The sequence below is a fragment of the Lutjanus erythropterus genome, chromosome 14 (genome assembly GCF_056507025.1).
Source record: "Lutjanus erythropterus isolate fLutEry1 chromosome 14, fLutEry1.hap2, whole genome shotgun sequence".
NCBI classification, from domain to species: Eukaryota; Metazoa; Chordata; class Actinopteri; order Lutjaniformes; family Lutjanidae; genus Lutjanus; species Lutjanus erythropterus.
Genome location: NC_139330.1, coordinates 34,823,700 through 34,847,306, shown reverse-complemented (window position 1 = coordinate 34,847,306; position 23,607 = coordinate 34,823,700). Strand labels below are relative to the sequence as shown.

At 38.0% G+C, this 23,607-nt stretch overlaps 2 protein-coding genes across 3 annotated transcripts in view; both read right to left on the bottom strand.

The window, feature by feature from the left end:
* Positions 1-317: 317 nt before the first annotated feature.
* cdk1 (cyclin dependent kinase 1) lies at positions 318-8,994 on the bottom strand. Its single transcript, XM_084735578.1, has 8 exons — positions 8,881-8,994; positions 8,131-8,172; positions 7,862-8,018; positions 5,814-5,937; positions 5,333-5,503; positions 5,056-5,219; positions 2,462-2,603; positions 318-587 (listed from the first exon to the last, which is right to left on the bottom strand). Exons 2-8 carry the CDS (start codon positions 8,165-8,167, stop codon positions 471-473), a joined length of 912 nt encoding a protein of 303 aa, XP_084591704.1. The 5' UTR covers positions 8,168-8,172; positions 8,881-8,994; the 3' UTR covers positions 318-470.
* A 6,684-nt stretch (positions 8,995-15,678) lies between these two features.
* Positions 15,679-23,607, bottom strand: part of LOC146315886 (heterogeneous nuclear ribonucleoprotein L-like) — a 57,786-nt gene continuing 49,857 nt past the window's right edge. For both annotated transcript variants that reach the window (XM_084735429.1, XM_084735430.1), the window contains 5 exons: positions 22,670-22,791; positions 20,729-20,930; positions 19,726-19,783; positions 19,435-19,533; positions 15,679-16,075 (listed from right to left, as the gene is read on the bottom strand). In XM_084735429.1, coding sequence (XP_084591555.1) covers positions 16,020-16,075; positions 19,435-19,533; positions 19,726-19,783; positions 20,729-20,930; positions 22,670-22,791 — 537 coding nt within the window. In that variant the 3' untranslated portion in view covers positions 15,679-16,019. The remainder of the gene's footprint in view (positions 16,076-19,434; positions 19,534-19,725; positions 19,784-20,728; positions 20,931-22,669; positions 22,792-23,607) is intronic.

The window sequence follows — 23,607 nt, the reverse complement described above, 5'->3', positions numbered from 1 at the left end:
CCACTTTGAGCACGGCAAGCCGATTGACATTTAGTCCCATTACATTAGAGAGAAGGCAGACATCTCTACAGCTGATATCTTCAGAATTCTGTAGAAACATCTGGATGGATAAACAGCACTACAGGCCAGCGGAAAACTATGCATTCCCGATTTTGAGGGAACTGTCCCTATAAGCAGTCTATTCTCTATCCTGAGCTGCAATGATGCAAAAAAAAAAAAAAAAAAAGGATAGCTGAGCCTTTTACCATTCTAGAAATTCTGACTCTTATGCCAAGCATTATATTTTCAGGAAAATGTTGAGACCTAAAACATCCAGGTTAGAGTCACAGAAAGTGCAGTTTTATTGAAAAGACATTGTTGAAAGACAAAAGTTCACTAAAGGTCTACAACAACTTTCACACACAAGTATTTACAGGATGATAATTCACAATGGGTATGAATGTGTTTGTATAGAATGTCAGTTATATGTGTTAGATTTTATTGATGCTGGCAGCGGGCAGCGTGGATTTGTCCAAGTCATCGAAGTAAGGATGAGTCATGGCCTCACGTGCCGAGATCCGCTTGGGAGGATTGTAGATCAACATTTTCTACATCAGAGAAACAGGACAGGAAATATGAACAGGAGACATCATTAGGTGATTCCATATCCATTTCAGTGAGGACAGCCTGGAGGACTTGATTAAGAGGTCAAAGTCTGATTGACATCTGTCTCATTATTACACAGTTTTTGAAAGACTGGCTATTAATCAGGGCTGCAAATAATGATTATTTTCTTAGTTAATCTGACCATTATTTTATCAATTAATTGATGAGTTGTTGGGTCCATAAAATGTCAAAAATGGTGAAAAATGTTCTCAAATGTCCTGTTTTACCCACAACCCAAAGATATTCAGTTTACTGAAAATATTCAAATTTAAGAAGCTGAAATTTTGACTTTTAGAAAAAAAAAAAAAAAAAAAAAAAAAAAAAAAAAAAAAAAAGCTGCTCAAAATTTAACTGCAACTACCATGCTAGTTCACATGACCAACATTAGGTGTTTGGTAGGTCAAATGATTTCTTGGAGGACAATGGCTTCCAAAAAAGAAAGAGTACATTCATGCCAATTACCTTATTTTACCAGTTTACACAGTTGATTGGAAAAATAGGATTCTTAGATCAATAGTTACTTTTCTCAAGGGTTTATGCATTTTTTGTTGATCTTAAGGGTAAAGGTACAAATATCTTCACATGTGAACCCAGTGATTAACTGAATCAGGCTTGGTGAGCAAAATGGATGACAATGCTTTTCTATTGAACGGTAACACCCTGAAATGTGCTCATCAATACAATCATTGTGGAAATCCTCATTTACAAAATTTCAGAGCAAGCTGACACAACTTTTAGAATGGAAATTATTCATGAGTCTGAGCAATCTGTTGTCATCAGAAAAGTGATGACAAAACATTGCTTGCAAATTCTTTCAAATGTAATTTACAGGGGAAACCTCCAGTAACATAAAACACACAGACAGTACTGTATTATAGGAAGAGGTAGAAACACAAGAAGAAACAGAGGGAGAACAGAGACAGCATGCCAAGCTGACCTGAAAGATGTCATTTCCACCATGTTTTTAGCCTAAATCTTCACTGTAGGTCCTTAACTTGGAGCCACGTTCACGTGCGCCTGCACACTGTTTGAACTGGGTGTGTGTGGTCTGACGGTGTGTGTGTGACTGAAGGGCATGTTGGGACTTTAGGAGACTTGGATTACACCAGACGTCAGTATGGAAGCATTCTATGTTTTTTTTTTTTTCTTCTTTTTTTCTCTGTTTAAAAAACTGGTTACCATTCACTGTTTGTGAGATTCTGCCACACTGTGAAACTCCAGCAGCGTTGTGTGGACTAAAAAAAGACAAAGACTACAACATTAGGAGAGCAATGGCCTCTGGGAAAGTGGGAAACGCTGCCGAACTACCTTATCAGAGTCAGAAACCAATTAATGCATCAGGATGGACCTCTTTATGTATGTGTTGTAGGGAATAGGCCTGTAGTCCATAGGCTTTTTATAGAAAATCTAAATCCACTCGTGGGCTTGAAGTTAGCAGCTTAAGTTTGACGCATATGCTCGAGAGAAAGATTCTGCTGAACTGCATTCTGTGAAATGTAGGACCCAGTGTTTTATGTGCTTGACATCTATTGGGACTTGAATGCAGAATAACTCAGCCTGAGCTGCCTCCACTGAAGTCCCCAAACTTGTGAATGTCAGGGTTACTTCTTGTAGATGTAGTTATAGAGTTATATTAGGTGTATCACTTATGTCAAATCTTATCAAGTTGGAGCTAAATTCATTTTTTTCCTCTCTACAAACGAATTTGTTCTGCACTGAACGTTATCTGACTGACTAGTTTAAAGAAGAGAAACAGTGTGAACAGTGTGAGTAAGGTAAGAATGATTCTGTTAACTGGATCAGCCCTAGTCCTTACCGCCAGTAGGTCCAGGCCATTCTTATCCAGGTTTTTCACCATTGATGACAGATTGCCAGACTTCCATTTGGGGAAGGTGTTTTTGTAGTCAGGTAGGCTCTCAACATCAGGCCACACGTCATTGTTTGGAGTTCCCAGAGTCCTGGAAAGAACAGAAACAGGAGGAGGTTTTAAAAAAATCAGAGAGGGAGACCTGTCTTTCCACTGAAGGAACAACAGACTAAATGTAATTCCTATAATAGTTCCAGCTGTGACAAGAGGTCAAAACCTGGTATATGGATGGACTGTGTATGGTCAATGTGCTATCATGTGGCCAAATTGTTACACACATCAGTGGTAGCGTTGATAATGTGAATTCCTGGATATTTAATGCTTTTGGGGCATGGACCTTGTCCTGCTTCACCCTTGCCCCACTAGCGAAAGCCTTACAGAGTGAGTCATCTGGATGTGGTGGTTGTGCTTCAGAAAGTAGGGTGGGTTGTCCACTAATCTCTGGGTTGGATCCCCAGCTGCTCCTGTCCACATGTTATGTTATGTGTCCTTGGCAAATCACTGAACATTAAGTTGCTTCCGACAGACATCGATGAGAATGGAGCTGTTATCCAGAGCCAGTCTAAGTGTGTTTGTGAATTGCTGACTCTATATGATGCTGAAAGTAAGGAGCCTTTTGCTAGGTAGTAGCCACAGTTAACACAGTCAAAATGCTGAGCTAAACAGTCTTAAGTGTATCTCTGCATCACTCTAAAGTAGGGATGTCCCGATCGGATCACATGATCAGAAATCGGGGCCGATCATATGATTTTCAAATGATTGGAATCAGGTGGAAATTATCGGATTTAACCTTACAAAACAACAAGCATGGCCATGTTCACGTTTTAAATTCATCCTGAGGTACAAAGAGATTGTCAAATGGAATGACAATGGCTTAGTTTTAATTTTAATAAGTTCCACAACATCAATATTCATTGTTACGCAGACAGAAACAACACCGTAAAAGTCACAATTTACGGCAGGCGGGGAATTCAGACAACAGTAGTGAGCTGGTAGTTAGTAGGCTAACAAAGGGCAAACGTGTCACCTCGGGACAGCGAAAATGTCTGCACTTTGGAGGCATTTTAAACTGGACAGCGAAGGCAGTGCAACAGGCACTTGTAATGTGTGCAAATTGGGCGTGGTGGAAATGTGGATGTATTCTCTTTTTTTCTTCTTCTTATTAATGCGTTGCTGAAGTATCGGATCGGGACTCGGAATCGGCAGATACTCAAAATCAAATGACTCGGACTCAGGGGCAAAAAAATGTGATCGGGACATCCCTACTCTAAAGTATACCAACACCAGTTGGAATGTCCAACATCTTGTGACACAAGGGACACTTAGTACTATTAGTACAGTAAATATTAAGTGTTAATTAGGTGAGTTTTATTCATCATGTGAATGTTACATGTCCAAGTATACTTTTAACTGTTAACAGTTAATGTATTGTTTAAGCTCAGATTTGCCTCAGCAATGAAACATGTTGTTCTTCAATGTCATCAACTGTCATTTTGTGCTTCCTTTTAAAAAAGGAATTGGTTCAGGCACTGTTTACGCACTGCTGTCGTTTTAAAAGTAATGTTTTAACACTGTTATCAGATAACCCCCCAAAATACCTAACACTAACTGTCAGTGGCCAGTTTGACAACAGGGAATACACTACAGTACCACAATTGTTTTCTCTTCACGATTGGCTCCTGGCACCCCAGACCAGTTAGTGCTTATCTAAGTTTTAGCAACAAGTTAAGTTATATTTCCATCAGGAAACTCCACAGATGACCTCTGTACTATACCCACTGTTAGCCTCAGAGGCTGACCAGCTGTTCACTGGGAGGCTGCTGAGCCTGGTTCTGTAGCCCACTAATGACAGCTAATAACTAACACAGGTTTAAATTCTTTAGCATCAAAGCAAAAGCTATCTGCCCATAAGGAAACTCTGTAATTAAATAACTGAGAGGACATCAGAGGGGAAACCAGAAAATATTTTCACCTATAAAATATGATCCAGTTTCACCCAAATCAGAGAATAAAGTTATATAGCTGTCAGAAACACTGCAGTCTGCGACAGTGTTCCACTGAACAAAAATTCAGTAACATCTCCAGAATGCAGGATGAATCAAACAGTTTTTAATCATTTTCCAGGAACTCTGAAATAGCACTGAAATGCCCAAAAAATCTACTGTCTTGTCACTGGTGGGCCAGATAGTGGAATATAGGTGACATATATCATAACACTCGCGATGAAAACAGTTAAACATCAATTTTGTTTTCATGGAAACTTTAAGGTTAAAAAGCACTACATAAATACAGTCTACTTACCAGTTTTAAATAAAATCTATAGATGAAATACATAATAATTCTGTTATCATTTACCATAGTTGTTGAACTCTTAGGGAGGGGTGAAATAAAACAAAAGTTTATGAGCTGATAGTTTCATGGAAATTACACACTAAGGCTGATATAGACAACCATCAAATCAGCTATTTCACTACTTTACATGTTTTAATTCACATTTGGAGTTAGACTACTGAATGCATGTAGGTTTACTCTGGTGCATCTACCTGAAGATCCTGAAGAGCTGGTCTATCTCAGAGTCTCCATGGAACAGAGGCTTCTTGGTGGCGAGTTCAGCAAAGATGGTCCCAGTGCTCCAAACATCGACAGGAGTGGAATATCGGGGTGAACCCAGGAGGACCTCTGGAGCCCGGTACCAAAGAGTTACAACCTGAGAACACACATGGGTTGATTCAGCTCAGTGGTCATTTTAGAGCACTGTGTTATTGTAGGTTTACGTTTCAGTTGTCCATGATTGCCAGTGGTGTGCCAATGGATTCTCACCTCATGGGTATAGACCCTGACAGGAACACCAAAGGCCCGGGCCAGGCCAAAGTCTGCCAGTTTGATGACTCCCTTGTTGTCGATCAGGAGGTTTTGTGGTTTCAGGTCCCGGTGAAGGACTCGTCGACAGTGACAGAAGTAAATACCCTCCAAGATCTGGTAGAGGTAGCTCTAAAGGGCGGTGAATTTTGAGGAGGAGAATTAACATGGAGAGAGAGACATGTTGCAAAACATGACAAATGGCACACTCAGCTGTTTGAAAAAAAGTGGTTCCCAAACATTTTTTAAGCCCAAGCATCCCTTCATAGATTTTTTTCCATGACCACAAAGATGGTGATCGAGAATGTTGTTACTTTAGGTATTTTTTTAAATTAAATTATGCTGTTGCTTATGAAAAGCCAGTATTTCCCTTAATCTAATAATTCAAAACCAAATCATCTGCAATAATACGGCTGTCGGCAAACTGCTGGGAATTCATTACCTTGACCAGCATAGGGTCCATGTATTGGCCGGAGGGGATGGAGTCCAGGTACTTCTTCAGGTCCATGGACAGGAACTCAAAGATAAGGTAGAGACGAGACTCCTGCATCAGGACATCCAGGAGTCTGGGATACACAGAAAACACATAGGTTCTGGGTAAGTTCATACAACATTTAGTTATAAATTCTCTCATAGGCTGTGATAATTCTTTGTTTCTCACAAACTGTATATAAACTGTTTGGCTGTATATTTACAGTATACTATGAGCAGTTACTATGACTGAAAGGTGTAAATATCATCTTGCAACACATTGTGATGGACACAGTGTAAGTCTATTGTTAATCTTCTGACTGTCCAGACAGAGGATAAACTGATTGTCCCTGTGATTACTTTCCTGAACTTTGAACTTGTGTCTCAGTGTTCTAAGCCAAACTGAACTTCTTGGATCCTATTTCATCTTACTGGCGCCTGTAGCAACACCCCAACACAAATGAAGCCCATATTCTTTGAAGTGTATAATATATATATTAATGCCACTGTTATTCTATTGGCATGGAGTTGTCACTGTTGATGTCTGTGTTAAGTGTTTGTATTTGACAGTGGAACATGACTGACATACAGTTTAATAGTGCCATAAAGAGTCTCCCACACCAAGAATAATCAACTATAAGAATAACCAACAATAATGATGTGAGCATCCACACTGATGAGTGACATCACCCTGCAAACAGTGGTGCCAAGCACACGCTGCACACTCCAGCTGTGTTGTCAGTTTAGGAAAATAGATATTGATGACCTGTAACTGCTGTAAGTTGCACAGAGAATGACACGAAAATGTATTCATACTTTCATGAGTCAACATCAATTTCATGTTCTCCTGGTGATCAGCAAAGAGAACATCAGGAACAAAACAAACTTCAGAGATCCTCGGGAGTACATCTGAGGTAAAATGACATTTCTATGGACAATTTGCGTCATAATATCATGATGTATAAGTGTTTAATAGGTAATTTGTATATGACAATAATTTATGCACTTTGTTTGGTTGGTAGTGTTTCTATTGTTCATCAAATCGTTCTGAAAGTGATGTCAATATTGTTCACCACTACTCCTGTTGTTATAGTTATGGTGTAGATTTCATAATCTTCTTGAGTTAGAATGATTGTGGCACATGAAAGATCCACAGTGACATACCACTCAGAAACAACATATGTCACTAGAACAACAGTGACATACAGGCACGTTTAAATTATGGCACTGCTGTCATTTTGTAGCTGTACTCATACCATTAGCATTTTATATGCTGGAAAATCTTATTTTACATTTAAACCCCCTACACCCTGCACTTGGGCTGTACTATATAGTAAAAAATACAAAAAGTAATAATGCAATTATTTTGACAGATATTGCGATACTTGGCCAAAGTCAATTTTTACTTGCCCCTGTACCAACTGATTTATTTATTAGCAGTTATCAAATAATCATCCCAGGTTTTCAAAGTAAAAATTAAATCTCTTAAATTGAGAGGCTGAAAACAGCATTCAGCTAGTCCCCATAGGAGAACCCTGAAAACAGCACTCCCATTTTTGCATGAAAATTACTTTACAATTTCATGGATTATAAAAAATAGTCTAATTATTTTTACCGCTTGACTGGTTGGTCAAGTGAACTGCCAGACTACTCGCCTAACATGGCACTTTACTTGCTCCAGGCAAATGGGCTAACCTTATTGTTGAGCCCTGAGTGGAATCACATTAAAGTTCATTTTCACTAAAATAAAAAATGATTAAAATCCTGATGGTGTGACATTTGTCAGGATCTGTTCCAAACAAATCTTGTGTCCTACCTCTGGACACAAGATTTGTAGGCCAGGACATCTCTGCAGCACTACAGTACTTCATTATAAAGCTCTCTGCCACACATTTTACCTTCATATATAAACAAAGCAGCTCCTGCAATTTGGATACTGCACTTCTATAGCTACAAGTGCAGCCCTGTCCTACACCCCCTTCTGTAATTTACCCTGAACTCCACACACAGTGAACGTACCGTACAACATTGGGATGCTTCAGTTCTTGAAGCAGAGAGACCTCTCTGACCGCAGTGCTGGGAACACCCTCCTCCTCACTCTCCAGACGGATCTTCTTCATAGCCACAACCTGACCTGTGGCCTTATGTCTGCCCTTATACACCACCCCATAGGTGCCTGCAAGAACAAGTTACCATCATACATCTAAACATTTTACGCAGAGCCAGACTGACACTGAATAAACTTTAGAATGTAATAATATAGAAAATAAGAAAACATTAGCACCAACCTTCTCCAATTTTCTCTATTTTCAAGTAGTCTTCCATATTTCCTGCAAGGAAAAAAACATGCTGTCACACAAAGAGTTCTGTTTCAACAACCTTGATTTGATTTCTGCGACATTTATGCAAATTACTTTTAGTTAGTTTAGTGCCTGTTTTGCTTAGTTACAACGTAAAATGTAGCCTAAAAAGCATCAAAGCTGTGAGCATAAACCTACATAGACAGTAAACAGCTTGAATTAGGCACGGCATATAACTAACTGTTAATTATTCAGTCTTTTACATACATGTACCATAGCGTTAGGCTTTATAACTTGTTAGCTACGTCGGTATTTCAAACTGAAGCTTAGCTAACTAGTCTAACTGTCAACAGCAAAGTATACTAGCGTTACGCAGTATCTTATATAAGCTAACGGTATAGCTAGATTTTTAGTGGCTTATATCTTTCTTTACACTAAATATTTAGCATCAGCTGTCAACTATGAACTAGTGTTTTGGTTCTGCCTACGACACTAACGTTAATATATGGCATGATATAGCATTAAAGTTGGTACTGAGCCGTTAAATTTTCCCTTTTCTTCAAGCAAGTTAAGGTCGTTAGCTTAAGTTAGCTAATGCTAATCGTTAAGACTCCCTCTATTGATTATCTAGTGGCAGCTGGCCCACTGTCTGTCTACACTGAATGGTCCAAATTCTCAACTGACCAGACACATTATTAGAATGTTATTTAAGCCTGCAAAAAGTGGGATAATATTCACCTGACTGTGCCTCGTTGTGTTGTATGAACTCTCCGTGCACAGGCTGCCGCTGGAATGCTGACAGACTCTTTTGAATTGACCGCAGTGCAGCAGCCGTTCAAAACAAACCAATGAGCTCCGGCGATGTATTTGAAAACCACCAATCAGAGGACCGGAAGCTGTCATGTGGGCCGAGCGGGAGAGAACGCGCCGACGTTTTCAAGCAACACTTTTCCCGAGATTTGTCTTGCAGGACAGGGATGACCTTCCTCCCCGTAACCTACAGTAAACACTGAAAGTATTCTGAAAGTGTTTTAACTCACAGGTTCAATTTATGAAAACATATCAGGGACCACGTCACGTACAATATGTCCATAGGAATAATTTGAGACCGCTTTTGTTACACTTCTACTTACATATGTGAAAGAACACAAGAGAAGGAAATAGATGTATAATAGCACACATGTAGGAGTGGAGGTAACTGATTCCAGATACTCAAGTTACTGCAGTAGTTTTTTTTTTGTTTGGTTTTTTTTATTAGGTTTTTCTATGAGTAGATTTTCAAGTCTGGGCTTTTACTCACACTTAAGTATGAAACACAATATGTAATCTACTTAGCTACCTTTAAAATCATAATCAATTAATATCCAGTCCTTTTATTTGTAGCCTATAAGGTGATCTGATTGCAAATAGGCCAATGAAAACCAGACATATAAACAAAAAACAGTAGAACAAGTTTAAGAAGTAAGGATGTTAGTAATTAATTGATTATCGATTAGTCGCCACTAAAAATTTAACCAATGAAAAATAATGCATATTTTAATTAAGAGTCTAAAAATGGCAGTTTGACATTGTTTTACTTGACAGAGCCATTTGTTGAATAAGAAAACTTAAACTTAAAATGAGAAAAAAGTGAAAAATTAATAAATCATCTATAACAGCTTTTTTCAAATTTATCAACATATTCATAAAGGTCCTTAAAGGGACAATTCATCCCCAAATCAAAAGTACATATTTTCCCTCTGGCCTGTACTGCTATTTATCCATCTAGATTTTTCTGGTGTAAGTCGCAGAGTTCTGGTGATATTAGCCGTAGAGATGTCTGCCTTCTCTCCAGCCTCCCAAAATTCAAAAGCAGTGTCTCTTCCCAGAAATCATGACCCAGTTACTAAAGATAATCTACAGACCTTGTTGTGAGCAGTTTCATGTAGGAACTACTTTCGTCTAGGAGAAAGAAAGTAGGTAGATTCTAAAAATATGTATTTTTGATTTTGAGGTGAACTGTTCCTTTAAGCTACAAATCAGGGGTGTCAAACTCATTTTCACCAAGGGTCACATCAGCATAATGGTTGCCCTCAAAGGGCCAGATGTAACTGTAAGACAGTATAAATGTAGCGAAATGTAACTAAACGTAATGTAAAATAAATCTAACTACTCCTGAATGTTAAATAACTCTGATTTTTTTACTTATTCAAATTACAAATATTACATGTATATATTTGCATAGATGTAAAAAAAAATATATATTATAACATAAATCCTTTTAATTTGTCAGGTTATGAAACCCACATTACTCCATCAAACAACGATCAAACTATCCAAGTGAATAAGGAAAAATAACAAGTTATGACATGTTATTCACCTTCCCATCTTTCTTGAAACAGCCTTCTATCTGCATCAATTTTTCTCTTCCTGGATATTTTGGGATCATTGTTTGCATTTCTCAATTCCACTGTTCAGAAAATGGCATTGATGTGGAAACACTGCAATCTATTGGCAGGATGCCATCATATAATCTGCATGCATTATGGGAAATGTAGTTTATGGTCAATGCACCCTTTTGACTTATTTATTATAAGACAACCAGACCTTTTAAGCTCTCGCGGGCCACATAAAATGACGTGGCGGGCCACATTTGGCCCGCGGGCCTTGAGTTTGACACATGTGCTGTAAATGAAGACAAGTGAGAGACAGCTGAGTTGACTGTGTGGAGCTGACCTTCCAGCTCCAAACCTGAATTTATTCAATCTGAACATGTACATTTACTGTAAGTTACAACCACAGAGATTCTAAAATGAATGGAACAATATAGTTATTTTTCTAAGTGTTTTCTTAGTGATTATTGACTATTAACAACATTAAACCTTTACAGCGACATCTGTGGATCTGTCTCATACTGTCAGTCCCATGATGAAAAGCTTCAGAATAACAACAGCGCTCATTTATCAAACCCTCTTAAAGGCTTAAAAAACTTAAAAAAGAATAAATAAAACCTCCTTAGAAATACAGTAAGATTCAAGTGATGTAAGAGACGTACAAACAACATCTAAATGAGCAATAATTTAACTGCAGACAAAGTTGACTCATCTGTCGAAACTTTTCACACCTTTTCCTTATTTACATATTATGTACAAAATGCATGCCGTAATTCTCTCGTGTGATGGATCCTCATGTGCTAAAACAAAGGCTGGGAGCAGTGAAGTCTGCATGTCCTATATGAGATACAGGGTGGAACACAGACAAGATGCTCTTTGTTGATGTGTTGGCCTCCAAGAATCATCCACTCTGTACCTACACACGGAGCCTGCACATCATCCAGATTTTAGGTAGCATATTCATTCACATATTTTATGCAAAAATCCACAAAAAATCTTATATGAGCATTAGATTATCAAAAGGAAATATTGCCAGAAAAAAAGAATTCTGTTTAATATGACAAAAATGTCCTTTAATACTATGTAATTCCAGTAGTTTTCCATGCGCAGTGCAAATAGATTAATATTTGTATCTTTGAAATGAGCATAAACATTTTCCACACAGATGTGACACTGATTTTAATGAAGATGAGATTGATATATACTGAGTTTGAAGGTAAGATTTGTCCATTTTTAGTGAAGATTGGTGTTTAAATTAAAACTGGACTTAGGTAAACCTGTCTTATCTTAGGTTCCACCATGGGCTCCTTTCCTGACAAGAATTACGGCTCAAACAAAAAGATTTCATGAAATGGTCCTTTAAACTGCCACTTGTCTTGTACACTCTTAGAAATAAAGATGCTTTTCTGAACCATAATGGGTTCTTCAGCTAGTCCCCATAGGAGAACCCTCTTAGGTTCATGGTAGAATATTTTTTTTTTCTAAAGGTTCCACTTTGAACACTTTCAGAGTTCCACCTGGAACTCCACCAAATATACAAGGTTACACCAGAACCATCTGTGAAAGGTTTCACTCAGAATCCCCTATAAGAGGTTAAACAGAGAATGTAATGGTTCCACCCAGAATCTTCTCTGCTCCTGGTTTTATCTAGACCCTTTCCACCTTCTAAGGATGTTAACAAGCACACACCTAGGGTGTTCTACCGATAACTCTTACATTTCAAAGTTTCATCTAGAACTTTTTTATATTCTAAGGGTTTAATCTAGACCCCACCCAGGGGGTTTTACCGAGAACCTTTTTATATTTCAACAGTTTGACCTAGAACCCACCCAGGGGTGCAACCGAGAACCTTTTTATGTTCCAAGAGTTTTATCTAGAACTAACCCGTGGTACAACACCAAGAATCTTTTTATACCCCAAGGATTTTAAGAAGAAAATGCTCAGGGGGTTCTGCAGAGAACACTTTTTACATTCAAAAGGTTTTTATCTAGAATCCACTTAGGGGCTAAACCCAAGAACCCCTTTATATTAAGGTACAAAGAACCCGTGATGAAAGTGTTCTTCAATCATTTAAACAATCCTTGACCTCATTCTTCCAAAAAGGGTTCTGCGGATGAAAAGGGTTCTAAATGAAACTTTTAATCTTACAAGAACCCTTGACAAACCCTTTCTATAAAAGGATTGTAAAAGGGAAGGGATTCTTCAGTAGCAACTGGTTCTGGGTAGACCTCCGCCTTTCAGGAAGAACCCTTTTGGAACCCTTATTTCTAAGAGCATACAGAGTCCAATCAATAAAGTCATCAGTCATTATGTTTCAACTAGCCTGCCGTTCTGCTGATCTCATCAAATATATCTGATTGATTCACTGATCCATCACCTCGACTGTTTCAAGAGGAAATACATCACATTAAGAAAGTAATAATAAAAATGGGGGGACTATCCTTTAAAGGACCAGTGTGTAGGATTTAATGACATCTAGCAGTGAGATTACTTACAACCAACTGAATACCACTCACCCTCCCCTTCCTAGTGAGTGGGAGCACCTACTGTTGCCACAAAAATCACATAAAGCGCGAAAGGCTGTATTTGGAGCCAGTGTTTGGTTTGTCTGCTCTGGGCTACTGTAGAAACATGGTGGTGCAATGTAGTAGAGACGGAAGACCAGCTAGATATAAAGGACTCATTCTAAGGTCCCGAAAACACAATGATTCACATTTTAGGCAATTATACACTAATGAAAACACACTGAAGACTATATTGCATTTCTGATATATTCTACCAACAAATCTGACACACTGGACCTTTAAAGATCGGACTTGGAATATTAACAGGTTGATGCATTAGGCATTCTGAGTTTATTGTACCGCTTTCAATCATACACACGTCCACCAGCAGTATCTAAACAGTTATGACTGGTAATAAGGCTGGGTGTGTCCTCAATGAGCCTACTCATCCTCCACACAACAGGATCCAACTAAGCCATCAAGGTAAGGGTTAAGAAGGTTTCTGCAAAGGAAAAGAGCCAGGTTTGACAGCAATTTAGACAGTTAAATGAGATGGACAGCAAAAAAATCCCCACAAGATTTGATGTTAATTATTTTGGTTGAGGCAGTTTGCGATGAATGTGCATGCGTACTCGCAGGGTTTTCCCTGCCTATCTATTTCAAAGGTGGGCCACCTTTGTATTATCAGCTGCCACATTTGTTGAGAATTCTAACAAAAATTAAAACACTATTTTTACAGTCCCTTCGTGCTGACCTTCTCATGTTAATTAATATTATGATTTCAAAAAATGTACTAAATTGGTCTCATGTAGCAAACCTATTTTGATTGATAATGTGCACTTTTTTTTTATAGAATTATTATAGAATAGTCATAGATTGAATAGAGCAGTGAGTCAATGAATATTTTTTTAATGGCTTGTGACCCAGTGACTCCAAATCATGCTTCTATTTTAGATAATTTTTTTTAAATCAAAGTTCAGCATTTTTTGACCCATCTTTTGTCCTGTTTGTCCCTTGAGATGTTTTTTTCCCTTCATCACTCTCATCTTTGTTTTGTACAGAGCCAGGAGAGTGAAATGTGCACAATGTGCAACTATTTTGATTCCTGTACTAAAATTAACGGTGTCATATGTCACAATCTTTGTTTTAGTATTATTTCTGTTCCATCTTAAAATTAAAATTTAAATCTCTATGAACATTTTCATATTTCAAATAGTCATTTTGTCACTTAAACATATTGTGTACACTGCATGCCATGCATGTCTCCAGCTTCTGCCAACTTTGTCTCAAAAACATCCAGGGAAAACCCTGACTTGTATAGTGCAATATATTTATTAGTTGATAGTTGATTATAATGTTGATGTAAAGTTGATTTTCTTAGGGATCATAGCCCACTGTATATTGGTGTGTGTGGGGGTGTGTTAGGAGGATGGATGGAGGCTGCATATTGTGCATTTTTATCTGCTTTTATGGCCATTTTGTGTATTTTTGTACCTTGACCATTTGAATTTCCCTCTCTGGGATAATTAAGTTTGCTTGAACTTGAACAACTGAAGTACCAGCAGCTCTACTGTGACAATAATGTTCTTGTTGGACTTATTGTCCTTAAGAACTAAACCCTGACATCTTCTATCTGTTATATTTAGTGAAACACAACATCTAGCATGTAAAACATGACGAGCAGGGCAGTGTGGAAGAAAGCCCACACTGTTTACATGAACAATTTGTTTTTTACACTGTTGTAATTCTACCAAATCATTCGCACCACAATTTGAAAGACAAAACAAAACAATACAATAATTTTCCTATACTTAGAGCCTCATCGGAAGAGGCTGATAAAGTCACTTGTGTCCTGAGGGTGGCACTAGAGAAAAGGTGATAGAAGCATTAAAATCAGAGGGGTTCATCTCTTTTGAAACATGAATGTGATCAGGCAGATCTTTCAGTTGCATTATCAGGTATCTTGTATGCAAAGCTGATATTTTGGCCTGATGTTGGTGCTCAAGGGAAGATTGTAAAAGAGGTCATCCTCTGAGAAGAATGAATATGTTCAGTAAATTTGTTTGATATTTCTTGCGTCTAGGTTAGAACATTTGGAGATGGCAGCAAAGCTGAAGATAACAGCTTTTAAAACATTAGAATTCATTCTTGGAAACATGAATATTCATAGAAGTCTTGCCATTAGTTTTCCAGATAACATGTCACAAAACAAAGTGTTGAAAAATTCTGAAAAATCAGCTCAGATTGTCACCAAACCTGGGGATCGAAAATGTCCACAAAAGACTTAACAATTGGTCAGTAGTTGAGTTACAGTTTGTCACACTGGGGCAAAGTGCTGGACTGAACAGAAGGACACCTCTGTCCTTACACGTTGTTGTTGCCAGGGGCAAAAAGTTCATCTAAGACTTCTGAACTCTAAATGAGAACGTGTGTTAAAACTGTATCCACATTAACTGTATATGTTCAATGACAATTCAAAACAACACTGTATTTATTAGTTTTAAACACTAAAATAATATCTGAGTCACCAGATGAGGAGTTTAGAGACATCTGACCAACACTGAAGTGGACTTTGTACAAGAGAGTCCTCAGAGTGGGTCCCTGTCTGTCTGTCTGTCTGCCAGTCTCTGTCCACACTCAAAGATAAGTCCACCAAGACTTCTGGGACAAACACATGAGCAGCGTCCTCCACTTGTTCCACATGACACTATAAAGACATATATTAGAGTATTGCAGAATGTGTCAGCTTGTTGAGTTGCGATTGGACGGTGGGATGATGGGTGTGGGTTTGATGTTCAGTGTCTTCTCTCTTTGTAACAATTTACTTTCTGTCTCCTTAATCACCTTTAAAGGGTGTCTACCTCTCAGTCTCTTCTTTTTTCATGTTTCTTTGACTTCATATCTCCTCCACTTGTCTCTCATGGTCCCTGTCCCTCTGTCTGTCAGGTCAGAGGTCAGCCGTTGTCAGGCTCAGCAGCTTTGTCTTGTGCTCTGCCACTTCTTATAGATGAGATGAGGTGGAGAAACACAGTTTCAGGGTGTATGGGTTGGACCCATCTGAAAACACACACACAAAGACAGAGACATTAGCCACACCCCATAGATAGAAGGGTATAAGAAATGCAACTGTAGTGCAGAGATGCTAAAAGAGCACAAATAAAACAAGTATAAAATAATACAAGAAGCTGAATAAGTCATCAGTGACAGACAAGTTAATGATGCAGGTCTTGATCAGTGTTGGGCAGTAATATACTACTCAGCAATACACACTGCCTGGCCAAAAAAAAACCCCAAACAAACTTATACACTCTAATATTTCACTTTAGCTTTGATTATGGCACACATTCACCATGGCATCGTTTTGATAAGCTTATGCCATGTCACAACATTTATTTCTGTCCAGAGTTGCAGATCTTGTATTGATGATGGGAGAGTTGGACCGCTGTGTAAAGTCTTCTCCAGCACATCCCAAAGATTCTCAGTGGGGTTCAGGTCTGGACTCTGTGGTGGACAATCCATGTGTGAAAATGATGTCTCATGCTCCCTGAACCACTCTTTCACCATTTAAGCCCCATGAATCCAGGCATTGTCATCTTGGAATATGTCCGTGTCATCAGGGAAGAAAAAATCCATTGATGTAAAAACCTGTTCATTCAGTATATTCAGGTAGTGACATTTCTTGGGCTCGTAACATTGATGAACCTCAACCTGAGCAACTGAAGCAACCCCAGATCATAACACTGCCCCAACAGGCTTGTACAGTAGGCACTAGGCATGATGGGAGCAACACTTCATCTGCCTCTCCTCTTACCCTGATGCCCCCATCACTCTGGAACAGGGTAAATCTGGACTCATCAGACCACATGATCTTTTTCCATTGATCCATAGTCCAATCTTTATGCTCCACAGCAAACTGAAGCCTTTTTTTCCAATTAGCCTCACTGATAAGTGGTTTTTTAAGGCTACACAGCTTCCACATACACTGTGTGTGTGGAAATGCTCTTACATTCACTATTAAACATAGCTGTGAGTTCTACTGTTGATTTTTTACGATTTGATTTCACCAAAGGTTTAAGTTATCTCCGGTCACAACCATTTAAGATTTTTTCCGACCACATTTCTTCCTGGAAGATGATGGTTATCCTTTCAGATTTTAATAATGTATTATTATTTAATATGTATTATTATTTAATGTATCTTAACTTATCTTGTATGTATCTTAACCCAGTTTTAGTAGTTTCATCAATCTCCTTAGTTGTTTTCTCTGCTTGATGCAGGTCAATAATTTGACTCTTCTGAAACAGAGTAACATCTTTTCCTCAACCTCAGGATATGTCTACTGACATGGTTGTTTAAGAAATGAGAAGCTCCTCACTGCATCAGTTAGAATTAAATAACTTGTTACCAGCTGAAACATATTAATCACTGCAGTCACTATCCAATGGAAGGATCTGACCTGTTTGATTAGTTAAATCCAGGTGGTGATGTGTTTTTTGGCCAGGTAGTGTATTACTGTAATATTATTACTTTTTACAGTGAAAAGTAGTGTAAGGGATTACAATTTCCAAAACAGTAATTATATTAAGTTAATATTTCAGGTAAATTAGTTACTTTTTGACCTATGGAGGCTATCTTATGATGACATGAACATGCAAAAGATCATGTCAGCTGTTAACCAGAAAGTTAAATGAAGGATGAGAGAGAGAGAGAGAGAGAGAGAGAGAGAGAGAGAGAGAGAGAGAGAGAGAGAGAGAGAGAGAGAGAGGCTTACTTTCCAACTTTACTTTTCAACTATCATCATTATTTTGAGTTTGTTTGGCTCCTCCAGAGAGAATATATAGTGATGGAATCTAATCTTGAGGTTCACTTTGTCTCCAGCTGACATCTAGACAGCTGACAACAAAAGCTTTCTGGGTGTTAACAGTTTACTGGTTTAGCAGAGAAACTGAGTACAACCAGGGCACCAACATGACACAAATGTGATAAAACAAGTAATGTAACTAATTAATATTGATAAGAAGTGATAAGTAAATAATTATTATTACTTTTCATAGGAGTAATAAGGAAAAAGTAACTCATTACACTTCCTGGGTAACTTGCCATACATAGTCTTGATGCAGTCTTGCCCTGCTTTCCTTTATGATGATCATTGTCTAGTATAACTTATTAATAGCCTGGAAACCAGACGAATCTACAAGCTTATGTTTCATTTACTCTGGCAGATACGTCCGGACTCCCTCCCATCCAGACAGATTTCCGCCAGGCCTGCATGTCCATGGGCCAATCACAACCGTTAATTTAATATGGGACGGGTTTGACAGGATAATTGACAGAGGAGCATTACTGCTCCAGATTTGAGAAGGTCACATGAGACAGGTTTTGAGCAAAACGCACCAGGCTCATGAAATTCAGATCAAACTGTCACACTAAGCAGTGCATCAAATATGAATTATCCAGATTCTGTCACTGTATTGCCTATTCCATACTTCAAATACTATCAGAAACATATTTAAACATACTGTTTAGCTGTAATTTGAGAAAGTTTGCAACTGCTGACTGTAACACCATTTTTTTCTACTTGGAAACAGACCAAACACTGGCCAAAACTGCATGTATCACTCTGTGCTACATCACACGTCTCATTACTCTGATTGTTGCTGTACTGGTTGTCTATCCAACTGAAAAGATGCATTAGATTCTGCTGGTTGATGACGCCTCTTCAAAATTGAAAAGACTTGTTGTAATGTTTTAACATTACATTATACTACAGTGCTACAAGTGTGACTTGTCATAACAATGTCATTACATGTTAGAAGGCCAATTTGACAACAGTACAACAGAGATATAACTGGTCATACCATATCTGTAGTAACTACACTGGTCATGATTGTTATATAACACTACAACTACTGTAGTTATGCAGTTATATACAACCTGGTTAAGAAGAACAAGTAACAAACCAACACTAACAGCATTATAAAATGATGATCACAGACAGATATTGATATCTAGTAGAGTAACACTGGTTGGCTAAGAGCACAACACACAACACACAACAAGTGTGAGTGAGCTGAAACATTATGCAATCTACATGCCAGCTGTGGTTAAATGTGTTAGATTAAACTGTTTAAATTTGAGCTGTTTTTCATATTGTGAGCCCCTTTAGCTTCCTTCTTCTTTGCACACATACATTTAGTTGTATTATTCTACAGTTTGACTTTTATCATGAACGTGAAAATAAATGAAATGCTTATGCTTAGGACATAAACCCTAGGAAGTAATATGCATCAATCAGCATAAGGAAGAGGAACTACAGCATATCATTTGATGCACATATAATTGTCCTTTCAGGTATACATATAATCAAGCTGTATGACAGAGAGGACATTGAGTAAATGAATGTTTGTAGGACTTACTGGGTATCCTGATCTGGTAGTGGTTGAGAACAGTCAGAACCTCCACAGCCTCCGTCTTACTGTCGAACTCTAACAAGCCGGAGATGGTCTTAGAGGAGGCTGAGAGAGAGAAACATGAGGAGGAGCGATTAAAGAGAGCAGGAGATAAAACAACAGAAGAGAAGGGAGGGAGAAATATGTAATTACATCCCTTCAAAGTTCAGCAGTTTGCACAGAGAAGGAAAACAATCAGTTTTGTCACATTCTGAAGACGTACTTTAAAAAGAGCCATCACATTAAAGTTCTACTCACGTTTGGCATCAAACATCTTGAATTTGACGAAGCCGGGCACGTCATGTTCCGTACACAGCTGTCAAAACACACACACAGCAGATAACATGTGAGTAAAGCTGCATTTGGCAGACTTTCACGTAAAACGATCATATGGCCTGATCAGGATCAGACAAATCTTTATCTGTCCTCATCAGGACATTTAGGCAACTGCTCCTCCCTGCATTATGATTTAAGACAGCTTGTACTTGACCCAGCCCAAGAAATACTAGTCAGTTAAACTAATAATTGCTATTTCGTTCATGTACAACTTCAGTTAACTGTTTATGATGTCATGCAGTTGCACGCCACTTGCAGAAGCTGCAGCACCAGCAGATGGCAGCCCGTCTCACTTTGCGCTAATGCCTAGCAAAATAAGTAAACAGAAAAATAAGACAGATGATATCTTTTTAAACTAGCATGTTTTGTCAGTTTTTTGACCTAGGAAATGAAAATCAGGTTTGACTGTAGGCTGTATCAGAATAAACTGGCGTTTAACCACTCAACTATAAGCAGTGCGTGACATTCAGGAGAGGCATGTGGACGTTAACGTGCAAGAATAGCAGGCTGCCACTGCATTTAGAGAACTGTTATGTTTTGTAGGATAATGTGTAAGGTTCATCATGCATTGAGCAAAGTGCTACACATTACAGCTGCATTTAAAATACAATTCAGTAATTCAAATATGTGATTAACAGCTATAAATGGCTTTTAATACACCCTAATTAAATCAGATCAAGATCAGTGTTCTCATTATTTTCTAAACTCAAACCTAAAGAGACAGTTCACCCCAAAATCAAAATAACATATTTTTCCCCTGGCCTGTAGAGCTGTTTATCCAGATAGTTCTGGTGTGAGCTGCAGAGTTTTGGAGATACCTGCTGTATCTCCAATAGAATGGAACATTATCTTGAGCAACTGGTTCATAAGAGTTCATAAGTTCAAAAGAGACATTGCTGTTGAGTCATCTAGTTCCACTATTTACCCTCAGTAAATGGTCCTGTGATATGCATGGAGGAACGTTGTAGTAGTGTAGCACTGCAGATGGAGGCTGGATGATGTTTTTGGAAGCTTGCCCGGCGCTGCTGAAGCGGTTGTTTCGGGTCATGGCAAAGTCCTTATAGCTGCTGCTGCCGTCCTCTAACTCAAACACCTGACTGGGGATCACTGCATGTTGCTTAGAGACACTGCACACACACACAACACAACACAACACAACACAACACAACACCCGTGTTACCCATCTGGTCAGATCCAGGCATGTAGGTAACCATTATCATTTATGTTGGCACTGCCCAAAACTTACATCCTACTGACAGGAAAGTCATAAATGCTTGTAAACAGTATTTCAAATCCCTTTTCCAGTTAGTGGTCATATAGCATATACATACAATAGTATAACACTGAATATTCACACTACAGCAGACAAATACTTAATGAGATTATTATTACTGCAGGGAAAAAAACCCTGACCAGTAAGAGGTAACAATCAGTTGCTCCTGCATTAGAAGACTGGTTATAAATGATTCATGAACTCTAAATGAAGAGACTAAAAATCTGAATGGACAAATTTAGGGGAATGTGGTCAAAATGGATTGTGTGTATCATTTTACAGAGTCCTGACTCGGTTTAATGGAAATCACAATCTCCAATGGACTACAGCAGAGAGTATCAAGAGTGTATTTTCATGGATAAATGAGTGCGTGGCATCGTATGTTCAAATGTTCCTCGTTACTTAAAGTAAAATGACAGGGGCAGCAGTCAGATCCATAGTATTATGTATTTATGTAAATGTGGTTTATGTACTCAAATGTCTTTTAAACCTGGACTGTGAATAATTTCCCTAAAAAAACATCCACAACATGTCACAAATCTGCTCTGACTGTAAACTGTTGAGTGCCACCTCTTACGCAAGCTCATACATGATGAGGAGGGAAATAAAGTGTTAATTAATGATTACTATTTATTAGCCTGGTATAATTATTGGAATCCTGTGTCTTTGTGACATGAAATGAAATGTTTTGATTTAATTTATTTATGGATTTACAAAAGGCTGTTTCAATTTCAATGTGTCCTAATTATTGTTTAAGTCATTTATCAGATGAAAAAGCCAAAAACGTTTCTCTCTCCAGATTCCCCACTAATGATTTGTAGATTTTCTCTTTTATAACATTATTAATAAGGGTGTTATATCAATTCTTAAGACAACGATACCATATTTGCTGATATCACAAAGTCTGATGAGATACGATATCAATCTGATTCAGTTCAGGGGTCTGCAATCAATATCAGACAATATCACATGTCCATTTAACACATTCATTTACATTTATGTCAACTTACAAAAAGCAACATAACTACAATTTGACAATTTTATGACTGAACTCTAACAGACATTTATGACACAGACAAAATAATGGCATATCCTAAAGATGATGATATAGATTGATATTTTCACTTTTTAATCAATGATGCTGGGTTGTTGAACAATGAATCAATATATTGATCCAGATCAATGTATTGTTACACCCCAAGTTACTAATTGAATATCTTTGGATTTTGGACTGCTGGTCAGATAAAACATATGAAGACTTGTGACATAACATTTACTACTATTTTTTTTTACATTATAAAGACAAAATAAATAACTGAAAAAATAATCAGGGGGTTTATAAACCTATAAAACTATAGATAGTCTGTAGATAGACTAATTCATGGTTTTTGAAAGTTGGCTTTTTCAGTTTGATCAGTATCTAATCTCTAATTGTAACACTGAAACGCATTTACATGGATAATCTTTGTAACACATGACATGTTCATGAACAGACATGGTGAAAGATATGAAATTTTAGAAATAATCAAATAATGTGTGTGTGTGTGTGTGTGTGTGTGTGTGTGTGTGTGTGTGTATCGATCTACTTCTCACCAGACGTTGAGTCTCTTTCCAAACACTTTGATGCTGTTCAGATGTGTGATGGCTCTGTCCACAGCGTACTCATCCCCCATCTCAACCAGCGCTGTGCCAGGAACACTCTTCATAAACTTCACCTGCAACCACACATTCACTCTTAATGTATTCTATAAAAGCAGCATACTTTATGATCCCACTGATGTAACACAAGTAAACACATTTGCAATGTTCCCTTGTGTGTCAAAGTCAAGGCCCGTGGGCCAACTCTAGCCCGGCACCTCATTTTATGTGGCCTGCAAGAGCTTGCAAAGAATGCAGTTTGCATCAGAATACAGAATGCATCCTGATGTTATCTGTGCAGTGAAACTGCTACGTCAGTGTGTGCGAGATAGTCCATCAATATGATATAGCCGTTTCCAGCAGTGGCATTCTAGCTAAGTGGTTATAACTAATCACATTTTTAACAGACTAGCAAAATTCCTTAATTTCATTTTTAAAGCAAATATAAATTTTGCTTGCTTGTAGGCTACCCAAACTGAAACTGCCACTTTTGTTATTTTGACTTTATAACTTATACTGTTTGGTATATTCATTTAAAAAAGTAAATTGTGTAATAGTTGTACACTTACCATTATTTTTTCAAGAATTCTGCTTTCTGGGCTTGTTATAAATTACAAAGTTATTAGTAAAACCACTAATATTCAAAGGCAGAAGCAATTATGTAATATGATATCAAGTACATACATTTATAAAGTCTTACATTTACAACTGGACCTTTGAGGGCAACCATAATTCTGACGTGTTTATTTACTGACACTTATGCCGATTGAGGGTCGGGTTAATTTTGTTAGTCTACAGAACACTGCTGGAGTTTGCTGTTTGCACACCGTCACACCACACACACTCAGTTCAGACGGTGTGTGTGTGTGTGAATGTGGCTCCAAGCTAAGGAT